This window comes from Canis lupus, chromosome 2 (assembly GCF_003254725.2).
Source record: "Canis lupus dingo isolate Sandy chromosome 2, ASM325472v2, whole genome shotgun sequence".
Lineage (NCBI taxonomy): Eukaryota > Metazoa > Chordata > Mammalia > Carnivora > Canidae > Canis > Canis lupus.
The window spans coordinates 45892225-45919019 of record NC_064244.1 but is presented as its reverse complement, the minus strand read 5'-3'; the positions used below and the strand labels follow the sequence as shown (position 1 = coordinate 45919019).

The window sequence follows — 26795 nt, the reverse complement described above, 5'->3', positions numbered from 1 at the left end:
GCTGCAGAAGAACAATAAGTGTTATATTTTTGGAAGATGGAACTCTGGGACTCTGAAATTAAACTTTTTAATTTCTTTGTTATTGAAGTGTAATTGACATGAAGTATAATTGACATACAGTGTTAGGTTAGTTTCAAATGTACAGCAGGGCGTGACTCAGCAATTCTGTACAGTTACGTAGTAGTCCCTGCAGTGAAGGTAGTCACCATTCAGTGTTATTACATTATTGGCTGTATTCCCTATGACACATTTTTTATCTCTGTGACTTACTTATTTTGTAACTGGAAATTTGTACCTCTGAATCCCCTTCATCTGTTTGCCAATTTCTGCCCTCACCCTTGTACTCCCTCTTCTCTGGGCAACCACCAGTTTGTTCTCTGTATTTGAGAATCTGTTGTTTTTAGATTTGTTTGTTTGTTTGTTTTATATTCCAAACATAAGTGACCATCAAGTACCATAATATCATATGGTATTTGTCTTTCTCTGACTTATTTCACCTAGCTTAAGTCTATCCATGTTACCACAAATGGCAAGATACTATTCTTTTTTATGGCTGAATAATATTCTATAGTATATATATATGTATATATATATATACACACATATATATATACTACATCTTCTAAAAAATTTAAAAAAAAATTTAAATTACATTGTAGCTAACATACGGTGTTATATTAATTTTAAGGGTGTGTATATATATATAATGATTCAGCACTCCCATACATCACCCAGGCTCCATCACAAGTGCATTCCTTAATCCCCATCACTTTTTTTACTCGTCCCCTCCCATCTCCCCTCTTAGAACAAACTGTCAGTTTGTTCTCTATAGCTAAGTGTTTGTTTCTTGCTTTGTTTCTCTTTTTATCCTTTGCTCATTTTCTTTTGCTTCTTAAATTCCAATATGAGTGAAATCATGCAGTATTTGTCTTTCGCTGACTGACTTATTTCATTTAGCATAATACTCTCTAGCTCCATCCATTACAGTGCAAATGGCAAGATTTCATTCCTTTTTTATGGCTGAACAATATTTCATTGTGTATACAGGCCACATCTTCTTTGCCCATTCATTGGTGGATGTCTACTTAGATTGCTTCCATACCTTGCCTATTGTAAATCATGCTGCAGTAAATGTAGGGGTGCACATATATTTTCAAATTAGTGTTTTCATTTTCTGTGGGTAAATATCCAGAAGTGGAATTGGCTGGAACTTATGGTAGTTCTATTTTTAATTTGTTGAGGAACTTCCATGCTGTTTTCCACGGTGATTGTACCAATCTTTATTCCCGCCAACAGTGCATGAGGGTTCCCTTTTCCTCACATGCTTGCCAGCATTTGTTATTTTTTTGTCTTTTCGTTCTAGCTGTTTTGACTGGTGTGAGATTGAATCTCATTGTAGTTTTATTTTGTGTTGAACACCTTTCCATGTGTTGGCTATCTGTAGGTCTTTGGAAAAATGTCTATTCAGATCATCTGCACATTTTAAAATCAGATTATTTTTTTTTTTTGGTGTTGGGTTGTATAAGTTCTTTATGTGTCTTGGATAGTAAACCATTATTGGGTATATAGTGTGCAGATATTTTCTGCCATTTACAAATTGCCTATTTGTTTTGTTGAGGGTTTCTTTTGCTATATAAATCTTTTTATTTTAGTGTAGTCCCAGGAGCTTATTTTTGCCTTTGTTTCTCTTGCATGAGGAGAAATATCCATAAATTTGTTGCTTATTTATTTATTTATTTATTGCATTTTTAATTTAGATTCACTATTATTTATATTCCCCAAATGAATGAGAACATACAATGTTTGTCCTTCTCCGATTGACTTACTTCACTCAGCATAATACCTTCCAGTTCCATCCACGTTGAAGCAAATGGTGGGTATTTGTCGTTTCTAATGGCTGAGTAATATTCCATTGTATACATAAACCACATCTTTATCCATTCATCTTTCGATGGACACCGAGGCTCCTTCCACAGTTTGGCTATTGTGGACATTGCTGCTATAAACATTGGGGTGCCGGTGTCCCGGCGTTTCATTGCATCTGTATCTTTGGGGTAAATCCCCAACAGTGCAATTGCTGGGTCGTAGGGCAGGTCTATTTTTAACTCTTTGAGGAACCTCCACACAGTTTTCCAGAGTGGCTGCACCAGTTCACATTCCCACCAACAGTGCAAGAGGGTTCCCCTTTCCCCACATCCTCTCCAACATTTGTTGCTTCCTGTCTTGTTAATTTTCACCACTCTCTCTGGTGTGAGGTGGTATCTCATTGTGGTTTTGATCTGTATTTCCCTGATGGCCTGGCCAGTGATGCAGAGCATTTTCTCATGTGCTTGTTGGCCATGTCTATGTCTTCCTCTGTGAAATTTCTGTTCATGTCTTTTGCCCATTTCATGATTGGGTTGTTTGTTTCTTTGCTGTTGAGTTTAATAACTTCTTTATAGATCTTGGATACTAGCCCTTTATCAGATATGTCATTTGCAAATATCTTCTCCCATTCTGTAGGTTGTCTTTTAGTTTTGTTGACTGTTTCTTTCGCTGTGTAGAAGCTTTTTATCTTGATTTAAGTCTCAGTAGATCATTTTTGCTTTTGTTTCCCTTGCCTTCATAGATGTATCTTGGAAGAAGTTGCTGTGGTCAAGTTCAAAAAGGGTGTTGCGTGTGTTCTCCTCTAGGATTTTGATGGATTCTTGTCTCACATTTAGATCTTTCATCCATTTTGAGTTTATCTTTGTGTGGTGTAAGAGAATGGTCTAGTTTCATTCTTCTGCATGTGGCTGTCCAATTTTCCCAGCACCATTTATTGAAGAGACTGTCCTTTTTCCAGTGGATAGCCTTTCCTGCTTGTCGAATATTAGTTGACCATAGAGTTGAGGGTTCATTTCTGGATTCTCTATTCTGTTCCATTGATCTATGTGTCTGTTTCTGTGCCAGCACCACACTGTCTTGATGATCACAGCTTTGTAGGACAACCTGAAATCTGGCATTGTGATGCCCCCAGCTCTGGTTTTCTTTTTCAATATTCCCCTGGCTATTCGGGGTCTTTTCTGATTCCACACAAATCTTAAGATGATTTGTTCCAACTCTCTGAAGAAAGTCCATGGTATTTTGATAGGGATTACATTAAATGTGTACATACATTAATGGGTAGCATTGACATTTTCACAATATTAATTCTTCCAATCCATGAGCATGGAATATTTTTCCATCTCTTTGTTTCTTCCTCAATTTCTTTCAGAACTGTCCTGTAGTTTTTAGGGTATAGATCCTTTACCTCTTTGGTTAGGTTTATTCTTAGGTATCTTATGCCTTTGGGTGCAATTGTAAATGGGATTGACTCCTTAATTTCTCTTTCTTCAGTCTCATTGTTAGTATAGACAAATGCCACTGATTTCTGGGCATTGATTTTGTATCCTGCCACACTGCCGAATTGCTTATGAGTTCTAGCAATCTTGGGGTGGAGTCTTTTGGGTTTTCTATGTACAGTATCATGTCATCTGCAAAGAGGGAAAGTTTGACGACTTCTTTGCCAATTTCTTTTCTTTTTTTTTTTTTTTAAGATTTTATTTATTCATGAGAGACAGAGAGAAAGAGAGAGAGAGAGAGAGAGTGGGGGGCAGGGGTAGAGATATAGGCAAGGGAGAAGCAGGCTCCATTCAGGAAGCCCGACTGTGAGAACTGATCCCGGAACCCCAGGATCAGGTCCCGAGCCAAAGGAAGACGCTCAACCGCTGAGCCACCCAGGCGTCCCTTCTTTGCCAATTTCAATGCCTTTTATTTCTTTTTGTTGCCTGGTTGCTGAGGCTAGGACTTCTAGTACTATGTTGAATAGCAGTGGTGAGAGTGGACATCCCTGTGGTGTTCCTGATCTTAGGGGAAAGGCTCCCAGTGTTTCCCCATTGACAATGGTATTTGCTGTGGGCTTTTTGTAGATGGTTTTTAAGATGCTGAGGAATGTTCCCTCTATCCCTACACTCTGAAGGGTTTGATCAAGCATTGATGCTGTATTTTGTCAAATGCTTTTTATGCATCTATTGAGAGGATCATATGGTTCTTGTTTTTTCTCTTGTTGATATGATCTATCACATTGATTGTTTTATGAGTGTTGTACTAATCTTGCATCCCGGGGATAAATCCCACATGGTCATGGTGAAAAATCTTCTTAGTGTACTGTTGGAACCTTTTGGGCTAGTATCTTGTTGAGAATTTTTGCATCTGTATTCATCAGGGATATTGGTCTATAATTCTCCTTTTTGGTGGGGTCTTTGGTTTTGGAATCAAGGTGATGCTGGCCTCATAAAATGAGTTTGGAAGTATTCCATCCCTTTCTATCTTTTGGAACAGCTTTAGTAGAATAGATATTGTTTCTTCTTTAAACGTTTTGATAGAATTCCCCTGGGAAGCCATCTGGCCCTGGACTTTTGTATCTTGGGAGGTTTTTGATGACTGCTTCAATTTCCTCCGTAGTTATTGGTTCAGGTTTTCTATTTCTTCCTGCTCCAGGTTTGGTAATTTGTGGTTTTCCAGAAATGCATCCATTTCTTCTGGATTGTCTAATTTATTGGCATATAGCTGCTCATAATATGTTTTTAAAATAGTTTGTATTTCCTTGGTATTGGTTGTGATCTCTCCTTTTTCATTCATGATTTTATTAATTTGAGTCTTTTCTCTTTTCAATAAGGCTGGCTAATGGTTTATCTATCTTATTAGTTCTTTCAAAGAACCAACTCCTGGTTTTGTTGATCTGTTCCACAGTTCTTCTGGTCTCTATTTCATTGAGTTCTGCTCGAATCTTTATTATCTCTCTTCTTCTCCTTGGTGTAGGTTTTATTTGCTGTTCTTTCTCCGTTCCTTTAGGTGAGAGGTTAGGTTCTGTATTTGAGTTTTTTCCAATTTTTTGAGGGATGCTTGTATTGCGATGTATTTCCCTCTTAGGACTGCTTTTGCTGTATCCCAAAGATTTTGAATGGTTGTATCTTCATTTTCATTAGTTTCCATGAATTTTTTAAATTCTTCTCTAGTTTTCTGGTTGACCTATTCATCTTTTAGAAGGATGCTCTTTAACGTCCACATGTTTGAGTTTCTTCCAAATATGTTCTTGTACTGTTGTGGTCTTGTGACTCTCAGTCACTCTTGTGACTGAGTTCTAGTTTGAAAGCATTGTGGTCTGAAAATAAGCCAGGGACAATCCCAGTCTTTTGGTATCAGTTGAGACCTGATTTGTGACCCAGTATGTGGTCTATTCTGGAGAAAGTTCCATGTGCACTTGAGAAGAATGTGTATTCAGTTGCGTTTGGATGTAAAATTCTGTATATATCTGTGAAATCCATCTGGTCCAGTGTATCATTTAAAGCTCTTGTTTCTTTGGAGATGATGTGCTTATAAGATCTGTCATTTGTAGAAGGTGCCGTGTTTAAGTCTCCTATTATTAGTGTATTATTATCTAAGTATGTCTTTACTTTGGTTATTAATTGATTGATATACTTGGCAGCTCCCACATTTGGGGCATAAATATTCATGATTGATAGGTCTTCTTGTTGGATAGACCCTTTAAGAATGATATAGTGTTCCTCTTCATCTCTTACTACAGTCTTTGGGATATACTTTATCTGATATGAGGATTGCTACCCCTGCTTTCTTTTGAGGACCATTTGAATGGTAAATGGTTCTCCAGCCTTTCATTTGCAGGCTGTAGTTGTCCTTAGGTCTAAAATGAGTCTCTTGTAGACAGCAAATAGGTGGGTCTTGCTTTTTTATCCAGTCCAAAACCCGCGTCTTTTGATGGGATCATTTAGCCCATTCATGTTCAGTGTAACTATTGAAAGATATGAATTAGTGTCATCATAATACCTATTCAGTCCCTGTTTTTGTGGATTATTTCTTGGGGCTTCCTCTTTCTTTTACAGGGTCCCCCTTAGTATTGCAGGGCTGGTTTGGTTGTCACATATTCTTTCAGTTTCTGCCCATCTTTGAAGCTCTTTATCTCTCCTTTTCTGAATGAGAGCCTTGCTGGATAAAGTATTCTTGGCTGCATGTTTTTCTCATTTAGGACCCTGAATATATCCTGCCAGCCCTTTCTGGCCTGCCAGGTCTCTGTGAAGAGGTCTGCTGTTAATCTAATATTTCTCCCCATAAAAGCTAGGAATCTCTTGTCTCATGCTGCTTTAAGGATTTCCTCTTTATCTTTGGAATTTGCAAGTTTCACTATTAAATGTTGAAGTGTTGGGCGGTTTTTATTGATTTTGGGGAGGGGAACCTCTCCATCTCCTGATTCTGAATGCCCGTTTCCCTTCCCAAATTAGGTAAGTTCTCAGCTATGATTTGTTCAAATATGCTTTCTGGCCCTGTCCCTCTCAGTGCCCTCTGGAACCCCAATTATACATAGATTCTTCCTTCTGAGATTGTCATTTATTTCCCTTAACTTTTCCCCATGGTCTTTTCATTGTTTTTCTCTTTTTTCCTCAGCTTCCTTCCTTGCCACCAACTTGTTTGCTCTGTCACTCACTCTTTCCTCCACCTCATTAACCCTCGTTGTTAGGACCTCCAGTTTGGATTGCATCTCATTTAATTGATTTTTAAATTTCAGCCTGATTAGATCTAAATTCTGCAGTCATGAAGTCTCTTGAATCCTTTATGCTTTTTTCCAGAGCCACCAGTAGCTTTATAATTGTGCTTCTGAATTGGCTTTCTGACATTGAATTGTAATCCAAATTCTGTAACTCTGTGGCAGAGAGTACTGTTCTGCTTCTTTCTTTTGTGGTGAGTTCTTCCTTCTAGTCATTTTACTCAGTGCAGAGTGGCTCTATGAGTGGGCTAAGTCAGAATATCAACCTCGACCTAAGTAAATTTTACCCTAGATGATTCTGCCGAGGTCAGAGACCAGAAATTGAAAACAAAGATCACAACAAAATAAAAGGCTCACTAAAGTGAAAAACAAATTTTAAAACAAAGTAGTAAAAAATAAAAGGCCAAGAATCCCAAAGAAGAAGAAAAAAAAGAAATGAGAAAAAAAGAGAAAAAAGCAAAAGTAAAGAGAAAAAGAAAAAAAGGAGAAGAAAAAAAAAGGGAGGTGGGACTGGGAGATGATGGTGGTGATGAAGTTGTATTGGAGGGAGAATGTAGGCTTCCTGGGGTATGAGAGGGTGATCCTCTTGATTTTGAGTATATTAAGTTCTGTATGTTAGAAGATGTTTAGTTCCAAATTTGTATAAACCAGAAATACTTGTAGAGAGACCCATCATTGACCTCCAAAACATAAATGAGATAAAAGAGGGAGGGCAGAATAGGAATGAGGAATCTCACAGAATGAACCAGCATGGTATACCACTTGGTTCTGGGTGCATGCTGGTCATGTTTTATTTTTATTTTTTATTTATTTATTTATTAATATTTTATTTATTTATTCATAGACCGAGGGAGAGAGAGAGAGAGGCAGAGACACAGGCAGAGGGAGAAGCAGGCATCATACAGAGAGCCTGACGTGGGACTCGATCCCAGGTCTCCAGGATCACACCCCAGGCTGCAGGCAGCGCCAAACCGCTGCACCACCGGGGCTGCCCCTGGTCATGTTTTAGAAGATATTCCTCCATTGTAGAACAAAATGAGGCAGAGAAAACAAAAAACACAACACAAAACAAAAAAACCCATATCTTGTATATCTCCCAAGATTAAATTGAGTATGTTGAAGGGAATCTAGAAATGGAAAATATATCTAGTACCTGTAATTGTAGATATATGAAAGTCAAAAAGGAAGAATCTTTAAAATGAAGAGGTGGTAAAATATTGTAGTTCAGGTGGGAAAAAAGAAAAAAAGTTGGAAATTTTTAGTCTGATATAAAAACGAGTTGTACTGGAAAAGGGGAGGGGAGGAGGGGTACCCTCTAATTCTATATACTGTAAATCCCTCAACTTCCTCTGGAGCTTCCCAGCGCTGCTTGGTCAGGAACTTGATCTTCCCCTGTCCTTCCAGGTGGTCTTCTCAGGGAGGTGCCTGTTGTGCTGGTGCTCAGGTGTGTGCACCTGGGGGAGCTGCCCCCCACCTTCCCGCTGGGTGCCACCTTCAGTGGGAGCTGTTGACCTCGGAGGCCCCTGTTCCCTAGGGCCCGCCTCTCCTGGGTACAGGGTGACACCAGGAGGAACAACCCCACTGGTGGGGGCCAGCTCTCCAGCCCTGGAGTCAGCTCCTGCAGTAACTACCAGCTCCCAGACTGCAGGGGCCTAGGTGCTCCTGGGGTGACTGGGCGCTGACTTGCACAGCTCGGGGCCTGGCGGCAGGAGCGGCCTCACTGTCCCGGGCCCTTCCCCTCCGCCTGCCCCGGGGGAGCGCAGGATCCTGGGCTGTGTCCCCTGCGCCCTGGGCTCCAGGGCCTGCGCTGCTGGAATCACGCTCCCGAATGCGGCTCCCGAAGGCAGCAGGGCGCAGCCCAGTTCCCCAGAGCCCCTCCTGTCCCACCGGCTTCTCCGGGCCGCTGACCTCGGTGCCCTCTGTGGCCTGTGCTCCTGGGCGCCCCTCCTCTCCTAGTGACCCTGGGAGACTGGGGGCCCCACTGCCCCCGCTGAGGTTCTCCCCTGCTGAGCACCTTTCCGTACGGGAAGAATCCGGTGGATTTTTTAAAGTTTCCGCATCTCCGGGGCGGGCTTTCCTGACCTGGAGGCTCCCACTGCCCTGAGCCTGGCTCCTCACGGCCCCTCCCCCACTGGATTCTTTTTTATTTTAATATTTTTACACCTTCCTACCTTGTTAGAAGCACAAACCCTTCTCTCTGTATCATTCTGGCTGTGCTCTCTTTAAATCTCACCTCTAATTCATAGGTGTTAAGGGTGATTTGGAAGTTATCCAGGTAAGTTGGTGGGGCCGGGTGAGGTGAGGACCCTACTCCTCTATTTTGGTTACTATAACTTTGTAGTATAGTTTGAAACCTGGGATCCTTTTTGTTTCTTTCTCAATGTTGTTTGGCTATTTGAGGTCTTTCGTGGTTCCATACATATTTTAGAATTCTTTGTGCTTGTTCTGTGAAAAACATTATTGGTATTTTGATAGGGATTATTTGAATCTGTAGATTACTTTGGGCAGTATATGCATTTTAATAAGATTTTTCTAATCCATGAACATGACATATCTTTCCATTTGTGTTGTCTTCCATTTCTTGTATTCAGACTATAGTCTGTCACCTTCCCAGTTAAACTTATTCCTAGGTATTTATTCCATTGGTGCAATTATAAATGGGGTTGCTTTCTCAGTTTCTCTTTCTGATACTTTATTATTAGCATACAGAATCACAATAGATTTCTGTATATTAATTTTGTATCCAGCAATTTTACTAAATTCATTTGTTTCTTCCAATAATTTCGGAGTCTTTAGGGTTTTTTTAATGTATATGTTTGTGTCATCTGCAAATATTGACCAGTTTACTTCTTCCTTCCCAGTTTGGGTGCTTTTTATTTCTTAAACTCGACTGATTGCTGTGACTAGGCCTTCTAGTACTGTGTTAAATAAAAGTGGTGAGAATGCTCATCCTTATCTTGTTCCTGATCTTAGAGAAAAGCTTTTAGCTTTTTATCATTGAGTATAATATAATGTTAGCTGTGGGTTTTTCAGTGTGCCCTTTATTATGTTGAGGTATGTTCCTTCTAAACCAACTTTGAGGTTTTTTTTTTATCACAAATGGCAATTTTATTTTGTCAAATGCTTTTTCTGCATCTGTTCAGATGATCATATTGTTTTTATCCTTCTTATTGTTAATGTGATGTATCACATTTGATTGATTTGTGAATACTGTACCACCTTTATATCATTGGAATAAATCCCACTTGGTCATGGTGAATGATCTTTTCATTGTATTGTTGAGTTTGGTTTGTTAATATTTTGTTGAAGATTTTTGCATCTATGTTTATCAGAGATACTGGCCTATAGTTCTTATATTTTTGTCTTCATCTGGTTTTGTCATCAGGGTAATGCTGGCCTTGTACAATGAATTTGGAAGTTATCCTTTTTACATTTTTTGAATAGTTGGAGAAGAATTAATATTCTTTTTAAAATGTTTATTAGAGTTCACCTGTGAAGCTGTCTGATCCTGAGCTGTTCTATATATATATTTGTTAGGTCCACATAATCTAATGTCTTGTTGAAAACCACTATTTCCTTGTTGATTTTCTCTCTGGATGACTTTTCCATTGAAGTAAGTAGAGTGTTAAAGACTCCTATTATGATTGTATACTCTCAGTTTCTCCCTTTATGTCTGTTAATATTTCCTTTATGTATGTAGGTGTGAAATTAAATATTTTTAATGGATGCTCATTTATATACAAGTCTTTTTTTTTTAAGGTTTTATTTATTCATTGAGACAGAGAGAGAGGCAGAGACACAGGCAGAGGGAGAAGCAGGCTCCATACAGGAAGCCTGACGTGGGACTAGATCCTGGGTCTCCAGGATCACACCCCAGGCTGCAGGTGGTGCTAAACCGCTGCGCCACCGGGGCTAGCCTATATACAAGTCTTGATGTCATCTTTCCTCTTTTTTCTCCATTCTCTCTTTTGCCCTGCACATTTGTTTTCTTGATTTTCACTGGTAACATATTTAGAGATGGTTGTCATACTTCTCCACATATAATGGCCATACTATGTGTGTGCGTGTGTGCCTGTATCCATCTCCAAGGAAAGGAGTATCAGATTCTCCAGACGTGGGAAGGAACCCCCAGAGTGTGTTCAGTATTGTAATTGCTTTGAATTATTTTTGTCAACATATTTGGTTTATGTTCCAATTTAAGATTTTATTTAAAAGAGCACACAGGTTTTTTGTTTATTAAAATGGCTCTATGGTTTAAAAAGGTAAGAATCTCTTATTTAAAACTGTGGCTTTAAGTGAAATTTTTTCAAGCTTATAGAACACTTTTACTTTGTAATAAAGAGTTTTTTCCTATCAAATTGAAGAGTGATTTGGCATTCTTAGTAGGAGATGTGCTGTAATTGATCTGAACTAATTTTTGCAGCTTATATGAAAATACACTTATTCATTTTACTATTAATCCTTTTGCTTCAGATAAAATACCCAGGTGCCGATATGGATATCACTTTATCTGCTCCATCATTTTGCCGTCAAATCAGTCCAGAGGAGTTTGAATACCAGAGAGCATATGGCTCTCAGGAACCTCTGGCCGCTTTGTTGGAGGAAGTCATAACAGATGCCAAACTCTCCAGCAAAGAGAAGAAGAAAAAATTGAAGCAGGTAAGAAGGATATTCTTTAGAAGTCATTTCTTCTTCTGTCTGCTGTTCTTAATATCATTTTTTTCTTTTTATTCTCTATTTTAATGGGTTTTGTGTGAATCTCATCTTCTGAGATGGAGTAGTTTTGAAAGTATACCATCCAATTCGTACATTCCAGAAGTCTCATTGATATATACAGTTTTGATCAGTTTCCCACATTTTTATTCTCCAATGTAAATACTTTACCATTATTGAGTTCTTCATTTATGGAGCCCCTCTGTTATTTGTCCTTTGTTTGGTATGTGGCATGATGTGAGTTATTGGAGCAATTACTTTAAATTCAGCGAAGCTATCATATGAGGACAGATTCCTTTTGATTTTTATTTTGAAAGGCAAATTCTACTGAATTTGCAAATATAAGTGTGTAGAAATGAAAAGCCTTTGGTTTTAAAGTGCCAGTATCAAATTGGTTTCTTGCCTCAGGTGTCAGTGAAAGTTTTTAGTTCCTGCTAGGCAACAAAGCTTTGGGTTTCATTGAACAGTTTTTAACTCAAAATAGATTTACTTCAATCATTCTTAAAGTACTGATTCAAGATTAAGGGAATGGTTTTTATCTTTCCAGACTGACTCCTGCAAGCTTGATTCCTGATCACACCATACATAGGATTATAACACAGAGTACCAGAGTTCTAGATTCCCAATCATATTTTTCTCAGTAATTTGGAGAAGAGTTCAGTGTTGAGGATCAAAGGAAAAGCATATTGCCTCTCTTTAAGCTTCTCATAAATTAATATATACTGGAACATTTTCCCTTCCATTTGAGCAGAAGCAGGTGGAGCTGAGTTGGAGAAGCAGGGAGATCGTGAAATGTAGTTGGGCCAAAATTTTCTTTAACTGTATAGAACATAAATTATTTTTAAGTCAGAATTGTGAATGTTTTTAAAGTGAAGTGTATTTATAGTTAGCAGCGGGGGAAATTTTAAAAAATATGACCGAAATGAGAAGTTTATTTGAAGACTGGATCAAATTAAAGTTCAATTAGATCTACAGCAAGTGGAATCAAATGATCTAACAAAAAGAAGTGAATTTGATTATGATTTGTCATCTTCTTATTCTCTTTTCTGATGAAGAGCGATAGACATTAAAACAAAATAAAAATATTTTAGCATGGAATCAGGCCAGAAACACTTTTATTTTAAAATTAGATCACCTGATTTTATTAGTTTTTAGCTGGTTTGTTTGTTTATTTATTTTTTACTCATCTTGTATCTTTTTTTTTTTTTTCAGTTTCAAAAATCCTATCCTGAAGTCTACCAAGAACGATTTCCTACACCAGAAAGTGAAGCACTTCTGTTTCCTGAAAAACCAAAACCAAAACCACAGCTGTTAATGTGGGCACTAAAAAACCCTTTCCAACCATTTCAAAGAACTAGAAGTTTTCGGATGTAGTACTTCTATAGCTGTTGGAGTGCTCTGTTATTGTTGCCTTGAGCAAATGGGTGATTATAAAGAGGACTATGGCAGTGGAAGAAAGGAGCAGAAAATATAGACTACTGAAATATAAAGTGATCGGACTTCCAAAAATGTTGAGCCATTATCAGTATTTTTGTAAAACTCAGTGCTATTTTTGAAAGTGTACAAATCAGTTAAAAATTTAGACAAGTATATAGCGGTAATGTTAATGTGTTTGTAATTGTTACAAAATTTAAGGGTATTTTTATTTTTTTATTGTTTCTCATAGTGTTCATAAAATAATTGTGTGTACATTTTAGTTACTGATGTCTTTGTTATAACGTCTTAAAAATAGTGTATATACTTGAATAAGAAAGACACCGGGTACTGTTACTGTGATGTTGTTGACTTCATACCTTAATAGTTGTGTTTTCTCTTGTGTAAACTCTGGTTTTCAATGTTGCACAAAGATTCTTAATGTCCTATATTATGATGGCTGTGTCTTTTATTGCAGATTTGTTGGATGTTATGACAGATATAATTAAAGCCGGTTCTTTAATAACGTATATATTAGCTGGTGCTTACCTCTAAGTGGAGTAGATTTTCATTTTCCTACAGTGGTATAATTTCAGTCTTGGCTGAAGTTGGAAAATTGATGAATAAACTTTTTTGTTTCCCTTACACCTGTGATTCTAAGTCAGATCTTTGTTATTTTGTGAAAAACAATGAATTAAGTAAAATGAGACTACTTCCTTTATATTTCCCCCAGCTTCCTCATCCTTTTGAAAGTAAATGGAATGTAAATAAATACTGTTTTTTTTTTTTTTGGTTTTTAATACTATATGTGGTTCTTTTTTGGCATTGATTTAGATTACAAAACATCCTCAAATGTTAAACCTCATTATCTTTGCCTGTGTTCTCACATCAGTCATTTATTTCTATGATAAAATAAGTGACATTTAGGCTTTTGTACTAGCCTTCAGGAGGTGCTTTGTCCATTTTTTTTTGCTTTGCCCTTTTCCAAATAATGGTACAATTAGATTATGGAGCATCTGGATTTTTTTTAAAAGATTTTATTTATTTATTAATGAGAGACACACAGAGAGAGGCAGAGACACAGGCAGAGGGAGAAGCAGAAGGAGAAGCAGAGGGAGAAGCAGGCTCCATGCAGGGAACCCAATGTGGGACTCGATCCTGGGTCTCCAGGATCACACCCTGGGCTAAAGGTGGTGCTAGACCGCTGAGCCACCAGGGCGCCCATCTGGAAGCCTTTTTTATAAGCATTAAATCTTAAGAGTAACAATCACTAATTGGCTTGTTCTGCCCTTTTAACTGAATTTTCCTTGCCTTTGTGATCTGGTCTTGTTCTTTTGTAGCAGAATGCATACTACATTTGACTCAGATTTTGTTTACCTAAAAATGGATAAAAGTATCCCTATTACTCTGAGTGCCACCTTTCCTTCCAAATATGTAAAGTAATGGTAGATTTTTTTAGTGTTTCAAGATTTGTTTTCAGAGTTTGGCATAATGTTTAGAGCAAAGAGTAAGTCTACTTCTGTTCTCTTTGCTCTCCAACACAGAATGTACTTTCCAGAGTCTCCTCTCCTATTGCTTATCTTTAGAAATGTATGTGACTGTTTTTTTCCCCCCTAAGATTACATTTTTAAATAAGATTTATTTTTCATTTTAGAGAGAGAATACAGGTAGGGAAGGGCAGAGGGAGAGGGAGAGAGACAATCTCCAGTGGACTCCCAGCTGTATGAGGAGCCTCAAGCAGGGCTCAACTCCACTACCCTGAGATCATGACCTGAGCCAAAGTCAAGATTTGGACGCTTAATTGATTAAGCCCCCCAAGTGCCCTAAGACTACTTTAAAGAAAAAAGTGTGACTCACTTATGGGAGATCAAAAACATCACCACCTAAGTATGAAACTGATGAGTGGATAATACCAGTTTTTCAAAGTGGTTGTTGTACCAGTGGATTCTCCCATTAGCTGTGTAGAAGATTTCTTTTTGCTTAATGTCCTCACCAAAAGTTGCTATTGTCAGAGTTTGAATTCTTATCAGTTTGATGGGTATATAATGGTATCTCATTATGGTTTTATTTTGCTTTATTAATATGGCTAAGGGCAAAGACTTTTTCCATATCTTATTTGGCTTTTTCTACTTTTATTCAAATTTATTTTTATTTTATTTTTTTAAATTCAAATTTAAATATCAGCTTGTCAAGCTTCGTACATGCACACACACACAGGGTGGGCTTTTGATTTTGATTGTACTGAACTTAAATCAATTTGGAAAGAATTGCTACCTTTACAATATTAAGTCTTCCAGTTGATGAACATAGTTTATTCCCTCCATTTATTTAGAATAAATGAGAAATAAATTTCTCTGTAAAGGTTTGCAAATCTTTTGTTAGTTCCTAGATATTTGATACTTTAAAAAAAAAGTATCAAAATTTTCAAGTATGCACAGAGGTAAAGATAGTAGTACCCATCCCTAACTTCAGTAGTTATTATTCAACTGATAAATACCTTGATGTTTGATCTTATTGTAAATGGGATTATTTCAACATTTCTACTTTCTTTTTCTTGCTCATATATAATCCAAAACTGATTTTTGTGCACTGATTTTTTATGCCCAACCTCCTTGCAAGACTTTTTTTTATTAATTCTAAGCATCTAGTATGACTTTTTTTTGGATTTCCTAGGTTTACTACATAATAAGTCAACAATGACAGTTTTTTGTTTTTCATCTCTGCAGTAGACAGCATTTAAAATATCCCCACTGATTCCCAATGTGGTATTTGTCCCAATGTGTAATCTTTCCTTGAATGTAGGTTGGATCTGGTGACGCATTTCTAACAAATAGAAAATGGCAAAAGTGATAGGATATCTCTTTTGAGATTAGATTACAAAAAGACTCTGGTTTCCATCTTGCTTCTCCTTTCACTCTCTTCCAGGCCTGCTTTGAGGAAAGCCAGCTGCCCTGTGTGAGCTGCCCTACCAACAGGCCCATCGGGCAAAGAACTCATGTCTCTGCTCACTAGCTAGTGAGGACACGAGGCCTGCCAACAGCTCTATGAGTGATCTTGGAAGTGGGTGTTCTGAGGCCTGCCAGGAGCCACAATAGTGATCTTGGAAGCACATTCTCTCAGTGAAGCCTTGAGGTGAAGGCAGCCTTCACTAACACCTTGACTGCAGCCTGGGACAGGCCCTGAGCCAAAGGACTCAACTAAACTGTGCCTGGATTCTAGACCCACAGAAACTGTGAGATATAAACATTTATTGTTTCTAGCCACTTAATTTTGGGGTAATTAGTTATAAGGTGATAGATACGATATGCCTTCTAATCCTTACTCCCTCCCTCTCTCCTTCCTTCCCTCTGGCCCTCCTTTCTTCCTTCTCTCATTGTTTAAAATTACTACAAACTGTCTCTCTTTATCTCTGGTAATGCATTTCTTTACAGTCTTCGTATTATATTTCACTCGTTCCCCTTAGAAACAGCATATAGTTGGATTATTTATTTTTTAAAAGATGCCAACCTGACAGTTTTTGTTTCTAACTAACATTTAGACAAATTTTATTTAATATAATTACTCTCTATTTGGGTACAAATATTTATTGATGCTTTCTAGCTCTTAGTCTCCACTTTCTTGATTTTGACTTTTACAAATTATTTCATGTTTTCTCCTACTAATTTGAAACTAAATACTGTTTCTAATCTTTTTGTTGGGTCCTTGGAATTACATCTTACATACTAATTTATCAAAGCTTAAAGTTAGTAAATACCTTTTACTCTCTCACACTGTTCAGGGACCTTAAGGGACTAATGACACCCTCCCAAATCAGGTAGTATTCTATGATGTATTTTAATTGTATTGTTTTTAAACCTCATACTATGTTGTTTTTCTGTATGGTTCTTGTTTATTAGAGTTACCCATATTTTACCACATTTTTCCTTCTTCTTAGAGTATATTCTTTAGAATTTATCTTTAGTATGTACTGGATTTTGACTGGAAACTTTTAAATTTTGCCCTTACTCTTTTTTTAAAATAGCTTTATTGAAATGTAGTTCACACACCATACAATTTACCCATTTAAAGTGTATATAATTCAGTGGGTTTTGGTAGGTTACATTTTTAATTTTTTTAAGTTGTGATTAAATACGTATAACAAAATTTGCCATTTTAATAATTTTTAAATATACAATTTTACATCAAGAATGCCCTCAATTCTTTAAAGATGTCTCTGCTGCTTATAGAGTTCTAGGTTGAGGGTTATTATATTTCAGTATGTTGTAGTTATTCCTTTGTTAGCTGGCTTCCACTGCTACTGAGGAGAAGTCAATTGCCACTCTTTATAGATGACGTGTCACGTTACAGCTGGTGCTTTTTAAGATTTTGTCTTTGCTTTGGTGGTCTGCAGTTTACACTGACATATCTAGTTGATATAAGGTACTTTTAAAATGATTGTTCTGCTTGTTATTTGTGGGGTTTCTTAAATAAGAGGATCAAGGTCTTTTACCATTTATTTTTTATTATTTAAAATATTTATGTATTTAAAGTGAGAAAGAGTGAAGGGGGAGGGGCAGATGGAGAGGGAAAGAGAGAAAGGATAGTAAGTAGACTCCCTGCTGAGCAGTGTAAGGGCTCCATCTCACAACCCTGAGATCATGACCTGAGCAGAAGAAATCAAGAGTCAGCAGCTTAGCTGACTGAGCCCCCCATGCACCCCTATTTTACCATTTTAAATACTGCCTTTGTCACAATTTCTCCTCTGCTTTTGATTCTTTTTTTGTTTTTAAATATTTTATTTATTTAGAGAGAAAGAGCAAAGTAAGAGAGAGCACAAGCTGGGGCAGGGGCAGTGGGACGGGGAGAAGCAGACTCCCCGCTAAGCAGGGAGCCTGACTCGATCCCAGGACCCTGGGATCATGACCTGAACTGAAGGCAGAGGCTTAAACGACTGAGCCACCAGGTATCCCTACAGCACATTTTCAAGATTGAGTATATCTCGGGTATGAAATTGGTAATGGGATTCAGCCGCTCTTCATTCAGATTTCTCCTGCATCTTTGTGTTCCTCTGTCTGCCTTAGGGAAGTCATACCTGGGCTCTAGCAAACATAGTAGATGTATCCGTCATGACTTAGCATTTGTGTTATTCGGGAGCTCGATTCTGATCCCCACACCCAGGAGAGAGTTTCCGTACATTTTTATAAGAAATTGTTATAAGAGCCAGTATCTGTGAACCACTGATGGTCAAGAAGAGGAAATGGAATGTTACTGTGTTTAGAATGTCACAAAATCTTCTATCATGATTGAAAGAGAAATCAATTAACATGGCTCTTCACTACATGAGTGTGGCTGAATCTTTACATTATTATTTTACCTTTACCCTGAAGAACAAAAACTGATAAAAGTCAAAGTTCTGGAGTAAAGTAAGAGTGTTCTTATCTACTAAAATCAAGAGTCAATTCAACTGTATGCTTATCCATCATCATAATATTTGCCCAAATTTGAAGTGTTTACCTCAACATGAGACACTGTAAATTCTAATTTTGTGGCATTTGGAATCCTTTTACACTTGCATTTTCTTGCTAAAGACAATATAACCTGCAAAAAGTATAACATCTTAGGGTCCCTGTGTGGCTCAGTTGGTTAAGCGTCTGCCTTCGCCTCAGGGCATGATCTCTGAGTCCTGGGATCCAGCCCTGCATCCAGCTCTCTGCTCAGTGGGGAGTCTGCTTCTCCCTCTCCCTCTGCCCCTCCCCTTGCTCATGCTTTCTCTCTCTCAAATACATAAGTAAAGTCTTCCAAAAAAAAAAAAAAAGAATAATAATGGGCAGCCCAGGTGGCTCAGCTGCCACCTTCAGCCCAGGGCATGATCCTGGAGACCCGGGATGGGGTCCCACGAGTCCCACGTCGAGCTCCTGTGATGGAGCCTGCTTCTCCCTCTGCCTGTGTCTCTGCCTCTCTCTCTCTCTCTCTCTCTCTCTCTCTCTGTGTATCTCTCATAAATAAATAGGTAAAATCTAAAAAAAAAAGAAGAAGAAGAAGAAGAAGAACATCTTGAATCATTGCATATTGGGTCTTCCAGGCAAATAAATTACTGTAAAACATAAACTATGATTATTGGGACTTAAATTATTTGCTCACATTTGGGATGTGAATACCATATTAATAAAAAGAAAATTTGCTTATTTGTATCAACTTGGAAATGCATTTGTTATTTAATTTTGTAGAACAAATATACTCCCTGGGATAACTGAAGGATATATTCACTAATTTAAGAATATAATGAAGGCACCTAGGTGGTTCAGTTGGTTAAGCGTCTGCCTTCGGCTCGGGTCATGATCCCAGGGTCCTGGAATGGTGCCCTGTGTTGGGCTCCCCCACTTAGCAGGGAGTCTGCTTCTCCTTCTCCCTCTGCCCCTCCTTGCCCTCCTCCTGCTCATGTTTGCACTCTCTCAAATAAATAAATAATACCTTTAAACAAAAGAGTATAATGAGTAACTTCTGATTTTTTGTGTGTTTTAATGTCTATGTAACCTCAATGTTTCAACTTCCAATTTGAGGAGATGGAATGGGAAAAATAATGGGACAACGGGGTACTAACCCATTAAAAAATAAAAAATGTCACATGCTTAGTGCATATTTGTGTTGCTCTGCAAGTTTCATAAATCAGTGAATCTACGATTTCGTTTAAAAACTGTTTACAGTTTTTGCCAATTTCATTGTGGAGAATTGTTAAGTGAATTGTTTCCTTCATTTGAGGATGTAGAATAAATTCTATTTTCCACAAACTGTGCCTGTCTCAAAACAAAAAATAATGTATGTATTTGGCTGAGTGTATTCATTGTATAATGCTTCTCTTGGGGCTCTTCTGTCAAAACTGAGAACAGTATCCAGAGCCTTTCTGAGGGCAGATAACAGAAATTATTCTTCCCCCCTTCCAGCCTCCACTCATTTTCCTTCTTGCTGCCAGCATCTCTCTAATAATAATAACAAGACAGTCTTCTTGAGTATTCTAGTCAAATAAAGCTTTATTTTAAAAAACTCAGAGGACTAAAGATTATTTTCATAGGAAATAAGTAAACTATAATTGATATTTAAAATTGAAGTACTTTTGATCAGTAGGGGTAACCCAGCTCACTGTTTCCACTAAGAATTGTGCCTATGGAAGAGCCTTGGCAACAAATATTTCAGTGATAGTTTACCAAGATAGCAGAATGTTTGCTGTGAGAAATAGTTATGCCAGGATAAAATGCAGTCTCTGATTTTGAGAGCCTATGATTCTATTTACTGATGATAACGTTATCTATATTTTTAAGAAATCAGATGTGTTTTAGCAAAGTCACACCACGCAAAAGATGTTTTGAGGATTAGAATCATGTGCCTGAATGTTTCTTTACATGAGATCTTAAAACAGACCATAATATGAGGCATTGAGGAAAATAACAATAGGAATGAGCCTTCTTGCTCACTGATTCTGCTTTTTTTTATTAAACATAGGATTTTGCCCATATGCAAGTGTGTCCTAAAGATTCCAATCTTACAAAAGCTTACTGATACTTAGAAAAACTTTAGGATTTTTCTAAATGGAATGTGGTCAAATCTGATTGGATAATACTCCTTCAAGTGTTTAGCTCTTAATAATTACCCAAAGCAATAATTAACATTTAAAACATATACTGACATCATTTGTAAATTTCTTTAAATTTTCTGCTCATCAAAATGCCAAGTATAATTAGCCACAATTACTGCTTAAAGATGATGAAGGCTTTGATTTCAGAAAGTTCATCCCTCTTCTTTTCACAAAGAATTGAATGCAATGACCTGTTAAAGCCCTAGGAGGTATCTGGTTTAGGCGGACTCTTCCTAAGTCATGACCCATCTAATAAGGACAGATGATTCCAGTAGGAGTGGTCTTTTGTTCGTAATGGTTGTACAGAAAGGAAAAACTTTTTACAAGTTTTGGGGTTTTTGTTTGTTTGTTTTTTTAAGATTTTATTTATTTACTCATGAGAGACACACACACAGAGAGAGAAAGAGGCAGAGACACAGGCAGAGGGAGAAGCAGGCTCCATGCAGGGAGCCTGACGTGGGACTCGATCCCGGGTCTCCAGGATCACGCCTTGGGCCGAAGGCAGGCGCTCAACTGCTGAGCCACCCAAGGATCCCCGTATTTTGTTTTGTTTTTTCTTTTTTAAAGGAATTTTATTTGAAAGTTCTGTGTATTTGGGGCACCTGGGTGGCTCAGTCAGTTAAGTGTCTGTCTTCAGCTCAGGTCATGGTCCTGGAGTCCTGGGATCGCCCCATGTTAGACTCCATGCTCAGTGGGGAGCCTGCTTCTCCCTCCACCTCTGCCCCTTCCCCTGCTTGTGCTGACTTTTGGTGTCAAATAAATGAATAATATTTTTTAAAAAGTTCTGTATATTTCATGCAATTAGTAAGCCACTAATTGTGGAAAGAAGCAGCAGCTCAAAAATTGATCATCTTTGGCTCCTGTGTTATTGTATTTTTCTCTAAAGCCCCACAGGGCTCTATTGCTTGCCAACCACTCATCAAAAGTGGGCTGTAAATGGTAAAAATGAGCGGTTATCTACATGCAGCAGTGGATTATTAGATTTTAAAGTGAAAAAAATTGCCAGCAAAATTCATTTTGAGAAAAGAACCCACAGAGGTAGGATAATTTTGTGCAAGTCCCCCCTTGCCTCAGCTGCCTTTTCTGCAATGTGGGAATAGCTATCTGCTCTCTTTCCTTAGAATAAGTCTTGTTTTACTGTTATTCTTCAGACCAATTTTTTCATCTCTAAACCAAGCACTTTATAATAAGCACAGAAATAGCATCTGGGATAAAGCATGTGTTTACAAATGATGCTTTTGGAGTTGACTATACCAGCGTCCTGTAAGCAGTCCCACAAGCAGAGCCCAGGAAGCAGTCGAGAGTCACTGAGAAGACGGGTGGCCTCAGCAGAGGTGGACAGAGCAGTGATGGGAACCAGGCACTGGCAGCAGTGGGGGTGCCGGGGGGAGGCTGGTCAGGCTCTCCTCTCTCGCCCCTGAAAGAAATGTGACTGTGCAAATGCCACCTCCAGGCAAGATTCTTACTCCCTTCTTTCCAACTAAATTATTACCCCAAGGTCCTTCCCACTAGAATGTGTAGCACCAGTACTGCTTAGAAATCAGAATATTTGGGTTTTATTTTATTTTTTTAAATTTTAAATTCAATTTGCCAACATATAGTATAACACCCAGTGCTCATCCCATCAAGTGCCCTCCTCATTGCCCATCACCCAGTCACCCCATCTCCCCACCCACCTTCCCTTCCACAACTCTTTGTTTCTTTCCTAGAGTTAGGAGTCATGGTTTGCCTTCCTTTCTAATTTTTCCCCACTCAGTTGCCCTCCTTTCCCTTGTGGTTCCTTTCACTATTTCTTATATTCCACATATGAGTGAAACCATATGATGATTGCCTTTCTCTGACTGACAGTAAACAGTAAACAGTTGGGCAGGTGACCTTGGGTGAGTCACAACCTCTCTGGGTTTTGGTTTCCGCAATAAAGTGAAGGGACTGGACTTCAAAGTTTACAAACTCCAATGTCTTCCTGGGGACGAGAAGATATTAGAAGTTGCTAGAAGTGGAAAGGCCAGTGGACGGATGGAGTATGCAAGTCCTACGCCAGAGTATTTGAAACAAAAACAAAACATCCAATGCCGATGTTGGCCAAAAGAATACTATGTGCAGAGATGACAACATTTGCATTAGGTGAGTTGTAAGGTCCCTTCTGGTTCTGGCGTTTTGTGATCTTTTTTTCCTTAACCTTTTGTCTACTCTTGCCACCTTATTGCCTTGTGCTTCTTTTCCTATCTCTGTCTCTCGAGCTCTTCTCCTTTTGTTCTGAGTAGAACATGAGTCAGCACACTCAGCTCTCTATGAAAATAGAAGAAAACCTGTCGTGGTAAGTTGAAAGTCAATGCAAGTGCATCGTGAATTGCTTTTTTTTTGAAAGAAATTTTATCCTCATCCTTAGGCTGGTTGTAATGTGCCTAACCTGACCTGCCATTTGCCTGTTTATATCATTATGCAGGTTGGTTTCATCCACAATAGCTAACAGAACATTTTTCTTCGTTAGTGTCAATACATGCGTGTTATATGTTTGCACCTGTCATCACAGTTGTTGATAAAATATTCAAGAATTTTTGGGAGTCATCGTGCCAGCCTACCATTGCTCGAGCCAACCTTCAGCCTCCTTGCGTATGTTTATTTTCTTGAACAGGTGGCTTTTACCGACGTCGTCTCGTTGGTTCAAGCAGAACAAACAATACTTTTCATTGCCGGAGCAGTTGGTGCAGTGCTCGCACCTCTATTTTCTGACATCTTTTCAAATCCCAGTGGGCAAACAAGATGCCGATGAGGCAACAGGTTGGGAGAGGCCCTCGTCACAGACACAGAACTTCATCTCTGGTCCTCTCTTTGATGATCCAGGACTGTCCCCTTCCACCACACTGGATCCTGTCACTGCTGGGGGTGGTGTGTGTGGCCTTGCTTTCTGGGAGTGTCTCTCTGTCCTCCATCTGCACCCCTTCATTCTCACTGGGTCCCTTTTCTCTTCACTCCCCACCTCAGCTGTGGTCACGTGTTTCTTGACGCATTGGTTTTGTCTGAGACGCCTTTTAGGAGTTGACGGAACAGCCCAGTGGCCGCGTGGGATTGAGCTGTCCCTTCAGTGTCACCACCAGGTTGCCCCGGTGTTGCCCTCGACATAACTTACCCAGGCTGCACCTGGCTTCTTCAGAAAGCCTAGTTAGCTACTCAAATAGCTAGAGCTTTGGCAGTTATTCTTTGCTTTGCTTTGGTTTTCTTAGACCCTTCATAGGCCAGGCCCCGGCTGGGCAACGATGGAGGAAAATGGCGGGCTCCAACTCTCAAGGCGTCGAGCCCAGTGGGGAAAACACACCTGCCTGCCTGTAACTGTGGACGATGACCTCGGTGCTACACAGCCCTGTGGGGTGCAGGGGGCACAGAGGAGAGGAAAGCGACCTCTCCAGGGCAGCTGGAGGCCTAGGAAAGGGCTCACTAAGGAGCCCTGAAGAGCCAGTCCTACCCCCAGGAGGAAGATAGAAGACATTTCCTTCAGTGGGACTGCGGGAGGCAAGGCTGTGGTGGCCATGAGAAGTGACGTGTCGTTCCCCATTGTCCGTGTAACACTAGTATCTGCCTCAAGAGTATTGGATGGCTCTATCTCAAGGAGTGGGTGATAAGGGGGTTGTGTGGCCTGTGGCAGTGCAGGCCGGGGAATGATTTTAAGTGACGACTTTTATGCCATCACTCAAGTCACATCTCTGAGGTGGCTTCCTCTTCTGTCTACTCCAGCCTGGTACCTCCAGACCCTTGCCTGTGCTCTCTGCAATTTGCTTTTGGATCTGGTTTAGGTAGCAGCTACCTCATGGTTTCTTCCAAGTTTTCCCAGGGCACACCTGTGTTCGTTTGTCCTGGTGCATTTACAAAGGTTGCAAAAAAAAAAAAAATCGTTGGCATCGACGAACCTTCCTCGTGCTTTATTTAAAAGAGCCTTTATTTGCCCCTGCCTATTTTTCCCTTCACAGCCTGATATATTCCACGCCTCTGGGTCTACACTGTTTCATTTCATAACATTTAATGAATGTTAGAACCGGCTCTGCAAATGCATTGCCTTAATTTTGTTGCCTGCAGTGAGATGCTTTTAATATTTTCTCCACATGTGAACTCAGTTTTTTCCTTTAGCTTTTCTTTAATTTCCATGTGGTTAATCCCCTTCTACTGCAGGGAGTCTGGATATTTATAGATTTCTTCCTTTCACTCTGTCTTCAATAATTTTCCTTTTACATTCAGTGAACACATCCATCACAATAAATGGTCTTTTCCCTATTTGTATTGACTTGCATTTATATAAACCAGACTCCCTTTTCATATCATTATTAATGTTCATGGCAATTTTCAGTAGCTTGGGAAGCTGGCTGTTAGAGCTGGCACAGAGCTTCAAGTTGTCCTGTTACATCAAATGACTCGTCATGGTGCCTCGTTTCAAATTTTGTCATTAAGTCAAAACCAAAGTTATGTAACTTTTTTTTTAATTGACTCAATATAAAATGAAAGTATTAAAGAAGCATCTCTAAATTATTGCTCATTTCATTAAAATGTTCTTGACTTGATAGCCCTTTTATGCATGGAAAGATGCAAAGTACCTCCCATTAACAGTGTTGAATATTTTCAAAATCAAAAGCCCAATTTTGTAAACTTTTATAGCCCCTAGTAGATATTAGTAGGGGATTGTGTTATAGGCAGTTAACATTGGTCATACTTAAATGCCGGGTCTTTCTAGTAGCTCAATTTTTTTTTTAACAGAGTATAGAATGATATAGTTCAAAAACTCATTTAGATGCTTCATTTACATATGTCTTATATAAGGAATTTTTTTTTTATGTCAGTATGCATGTCATCAGTTTTTAAATGGCAAGAAAGGATGTAATTGGCAGGGCTCGTATTGCTGTTCTTTAGGCAAAAATGAACTTGGTCTAGAGATCATCAAACTTCTGTAGCTGGTGCAGTTTTCTCAGAAAACATCTTGCAGAGCAGCCGTGTGTGCTTCTGAGAACCTCCTGAAGCAGTCTTTCCCCTGGAGGCCCGAGCCCTGTGCTCTCCTCTTACTAACTGTTTTGACTGTTCAGCAGCCTCTGAAGATACCAGTCGCATTTCCATGATTCCACTTGTTATGTGCCTTTTCATTTCTTTTCTTTTGTTTTTTTTTTTTGCCTTTTCATTTCTTAACTGCATCTTGGGAGCACTTAAATATTTGTTTCAAAACATCCTTGTTACATTTTTCTGTAGTAAAATTTGAATGTTAGAAATGGTAAAATTAGTTATTTTTAATGATTCTAGTTCTCATTTCATTTTTTAATTTTTGTGGCTATTTTTTTTCTTTTTTCCTTTTTTTTTTTTTTTTTTTTTGGTATCTCCAGTTCAATTAAGTGATCAGCTGATTTTTGTTTTTAGGATTCGTTCATCTCTACTACCATATTATAGCTGGGAAATACATTTTTTTCCTCCACATTCCAGCATCTCTGAAACTAAGATGCATCTTTCTTTCAGTTGATTCTGTATCACAGGTTAATTGGAGGTGTTTAAAAATCTTTCAGGGGTGGAGACCTTAATGGTGTCCTAGATTTTATAAAATGTGGCATTTTCTCTCTCTCTCTCTCTCTCTCTCCTTCTTAAAGCACTTTATCCAGTTGTGATTGACCTACAAAAAGATGAACATTTCTAATGTACACAATGTTATGGGTTTGGAGATAAGTATACTTTCATGAAAATGAGCACCACACCTATACCATAAACATCTATCACCTCCAGAGGTTTTCTCCTGTGCTCTTTGTGTGTGTGTGTGTGTGTGTGTGAGAGAGAGAGAGAGAGAGAGAAGAACACTTAACCAGAGTCTACCCTTTTAGCAAGTATTCAAGTACACAATACAGTATTGTCACTTACAGGCATTATGCTGTTCAGTAGGTCTCTGGGGCTTACTCATCTTGCATGACTGAGTTTTGGACACTTCGACTACCACCTCGCCCTTTCCACTCTTTGCAGCCCCTGCTAACCATCATTCTATTCCCTGCTTCTAAGAGTTTGGCTTCTTTGGATTTCCCATATAATGGTCTCATGTAGTATTTGTCCTTCCATGTCTACCTTATCTCGTTTAGCATCATGTCCTCCAGGTTTATCCCTGTTGTCACAGAGGCAGGATTGGCTTTTCTTAAGTCTGGATAGTACTCTGCTGTATGTGTACACCACATCTTCTTCATATATTTACCTGTCAATGGACATTGAGGTTGTTTCCCTATCTTGGCTATTGCGAATAATGCTGCAGTGAATGTGGGGGTGCGGCTATCTCTTTGAGATCCTGACTTCAATTCTTTTGGATGTATTTTTCTTCTCTAAGGACAGATAATGGATTCATGATCTCAGTGACTTTGTTTACGTATGGCGTAAACATGCCTGAGTGTTCTCTGGGCTTGCTTCTTTTCTCTCCTGATAATTCTTAGTCAAGTTTATCTTGCACTTATTCATGTATTTATTCATTATTTTCAATCTGTAGAGGTGGAGTAT

General features: G+C 38.7%; 2 protein-coding genes across 2 annotated transcripts in view; both read left to right on the top strand.

The window, feature by feature from the left end:
* The window catches only part of DEPDC1B (DEP domain containing 1B), an 82314-nt gene extending 68981 nt beyond the window's left edge, over nt 1-13333 (top strand). Inside the window, exons 10-11 of the mRNA XM_025447653.3 lie at nt 11036-11221; nt 12488-13333. Coding sequence (XP_025303438.1) covers nt 11036-11221; nt 12488-12649 — 348 coding nt within the window. The 3' untranslated portion in view covers nt 12650-13333. The remainder of the gene's footprint in view (nt 1-11035; nt 11222-12487) is intronic.
* A 2354-nt stretch (nt 13334-15687) lies between these two features.
* PDE4D (phosphodiesterase 4D) overlaps nt 15688-26795 on the top strand; it is a 1438885-nt gene continuing 1427777 nt past the window's right edge. The window contains exon 1 of the mRNA XM_049097700.1: nt 15688-15920. The gene's annotated coding sequence lies outside the window, so the exon portion shown is untranslated. The remainder of the gene's footprint in view (nt 15921-26795) is intronic.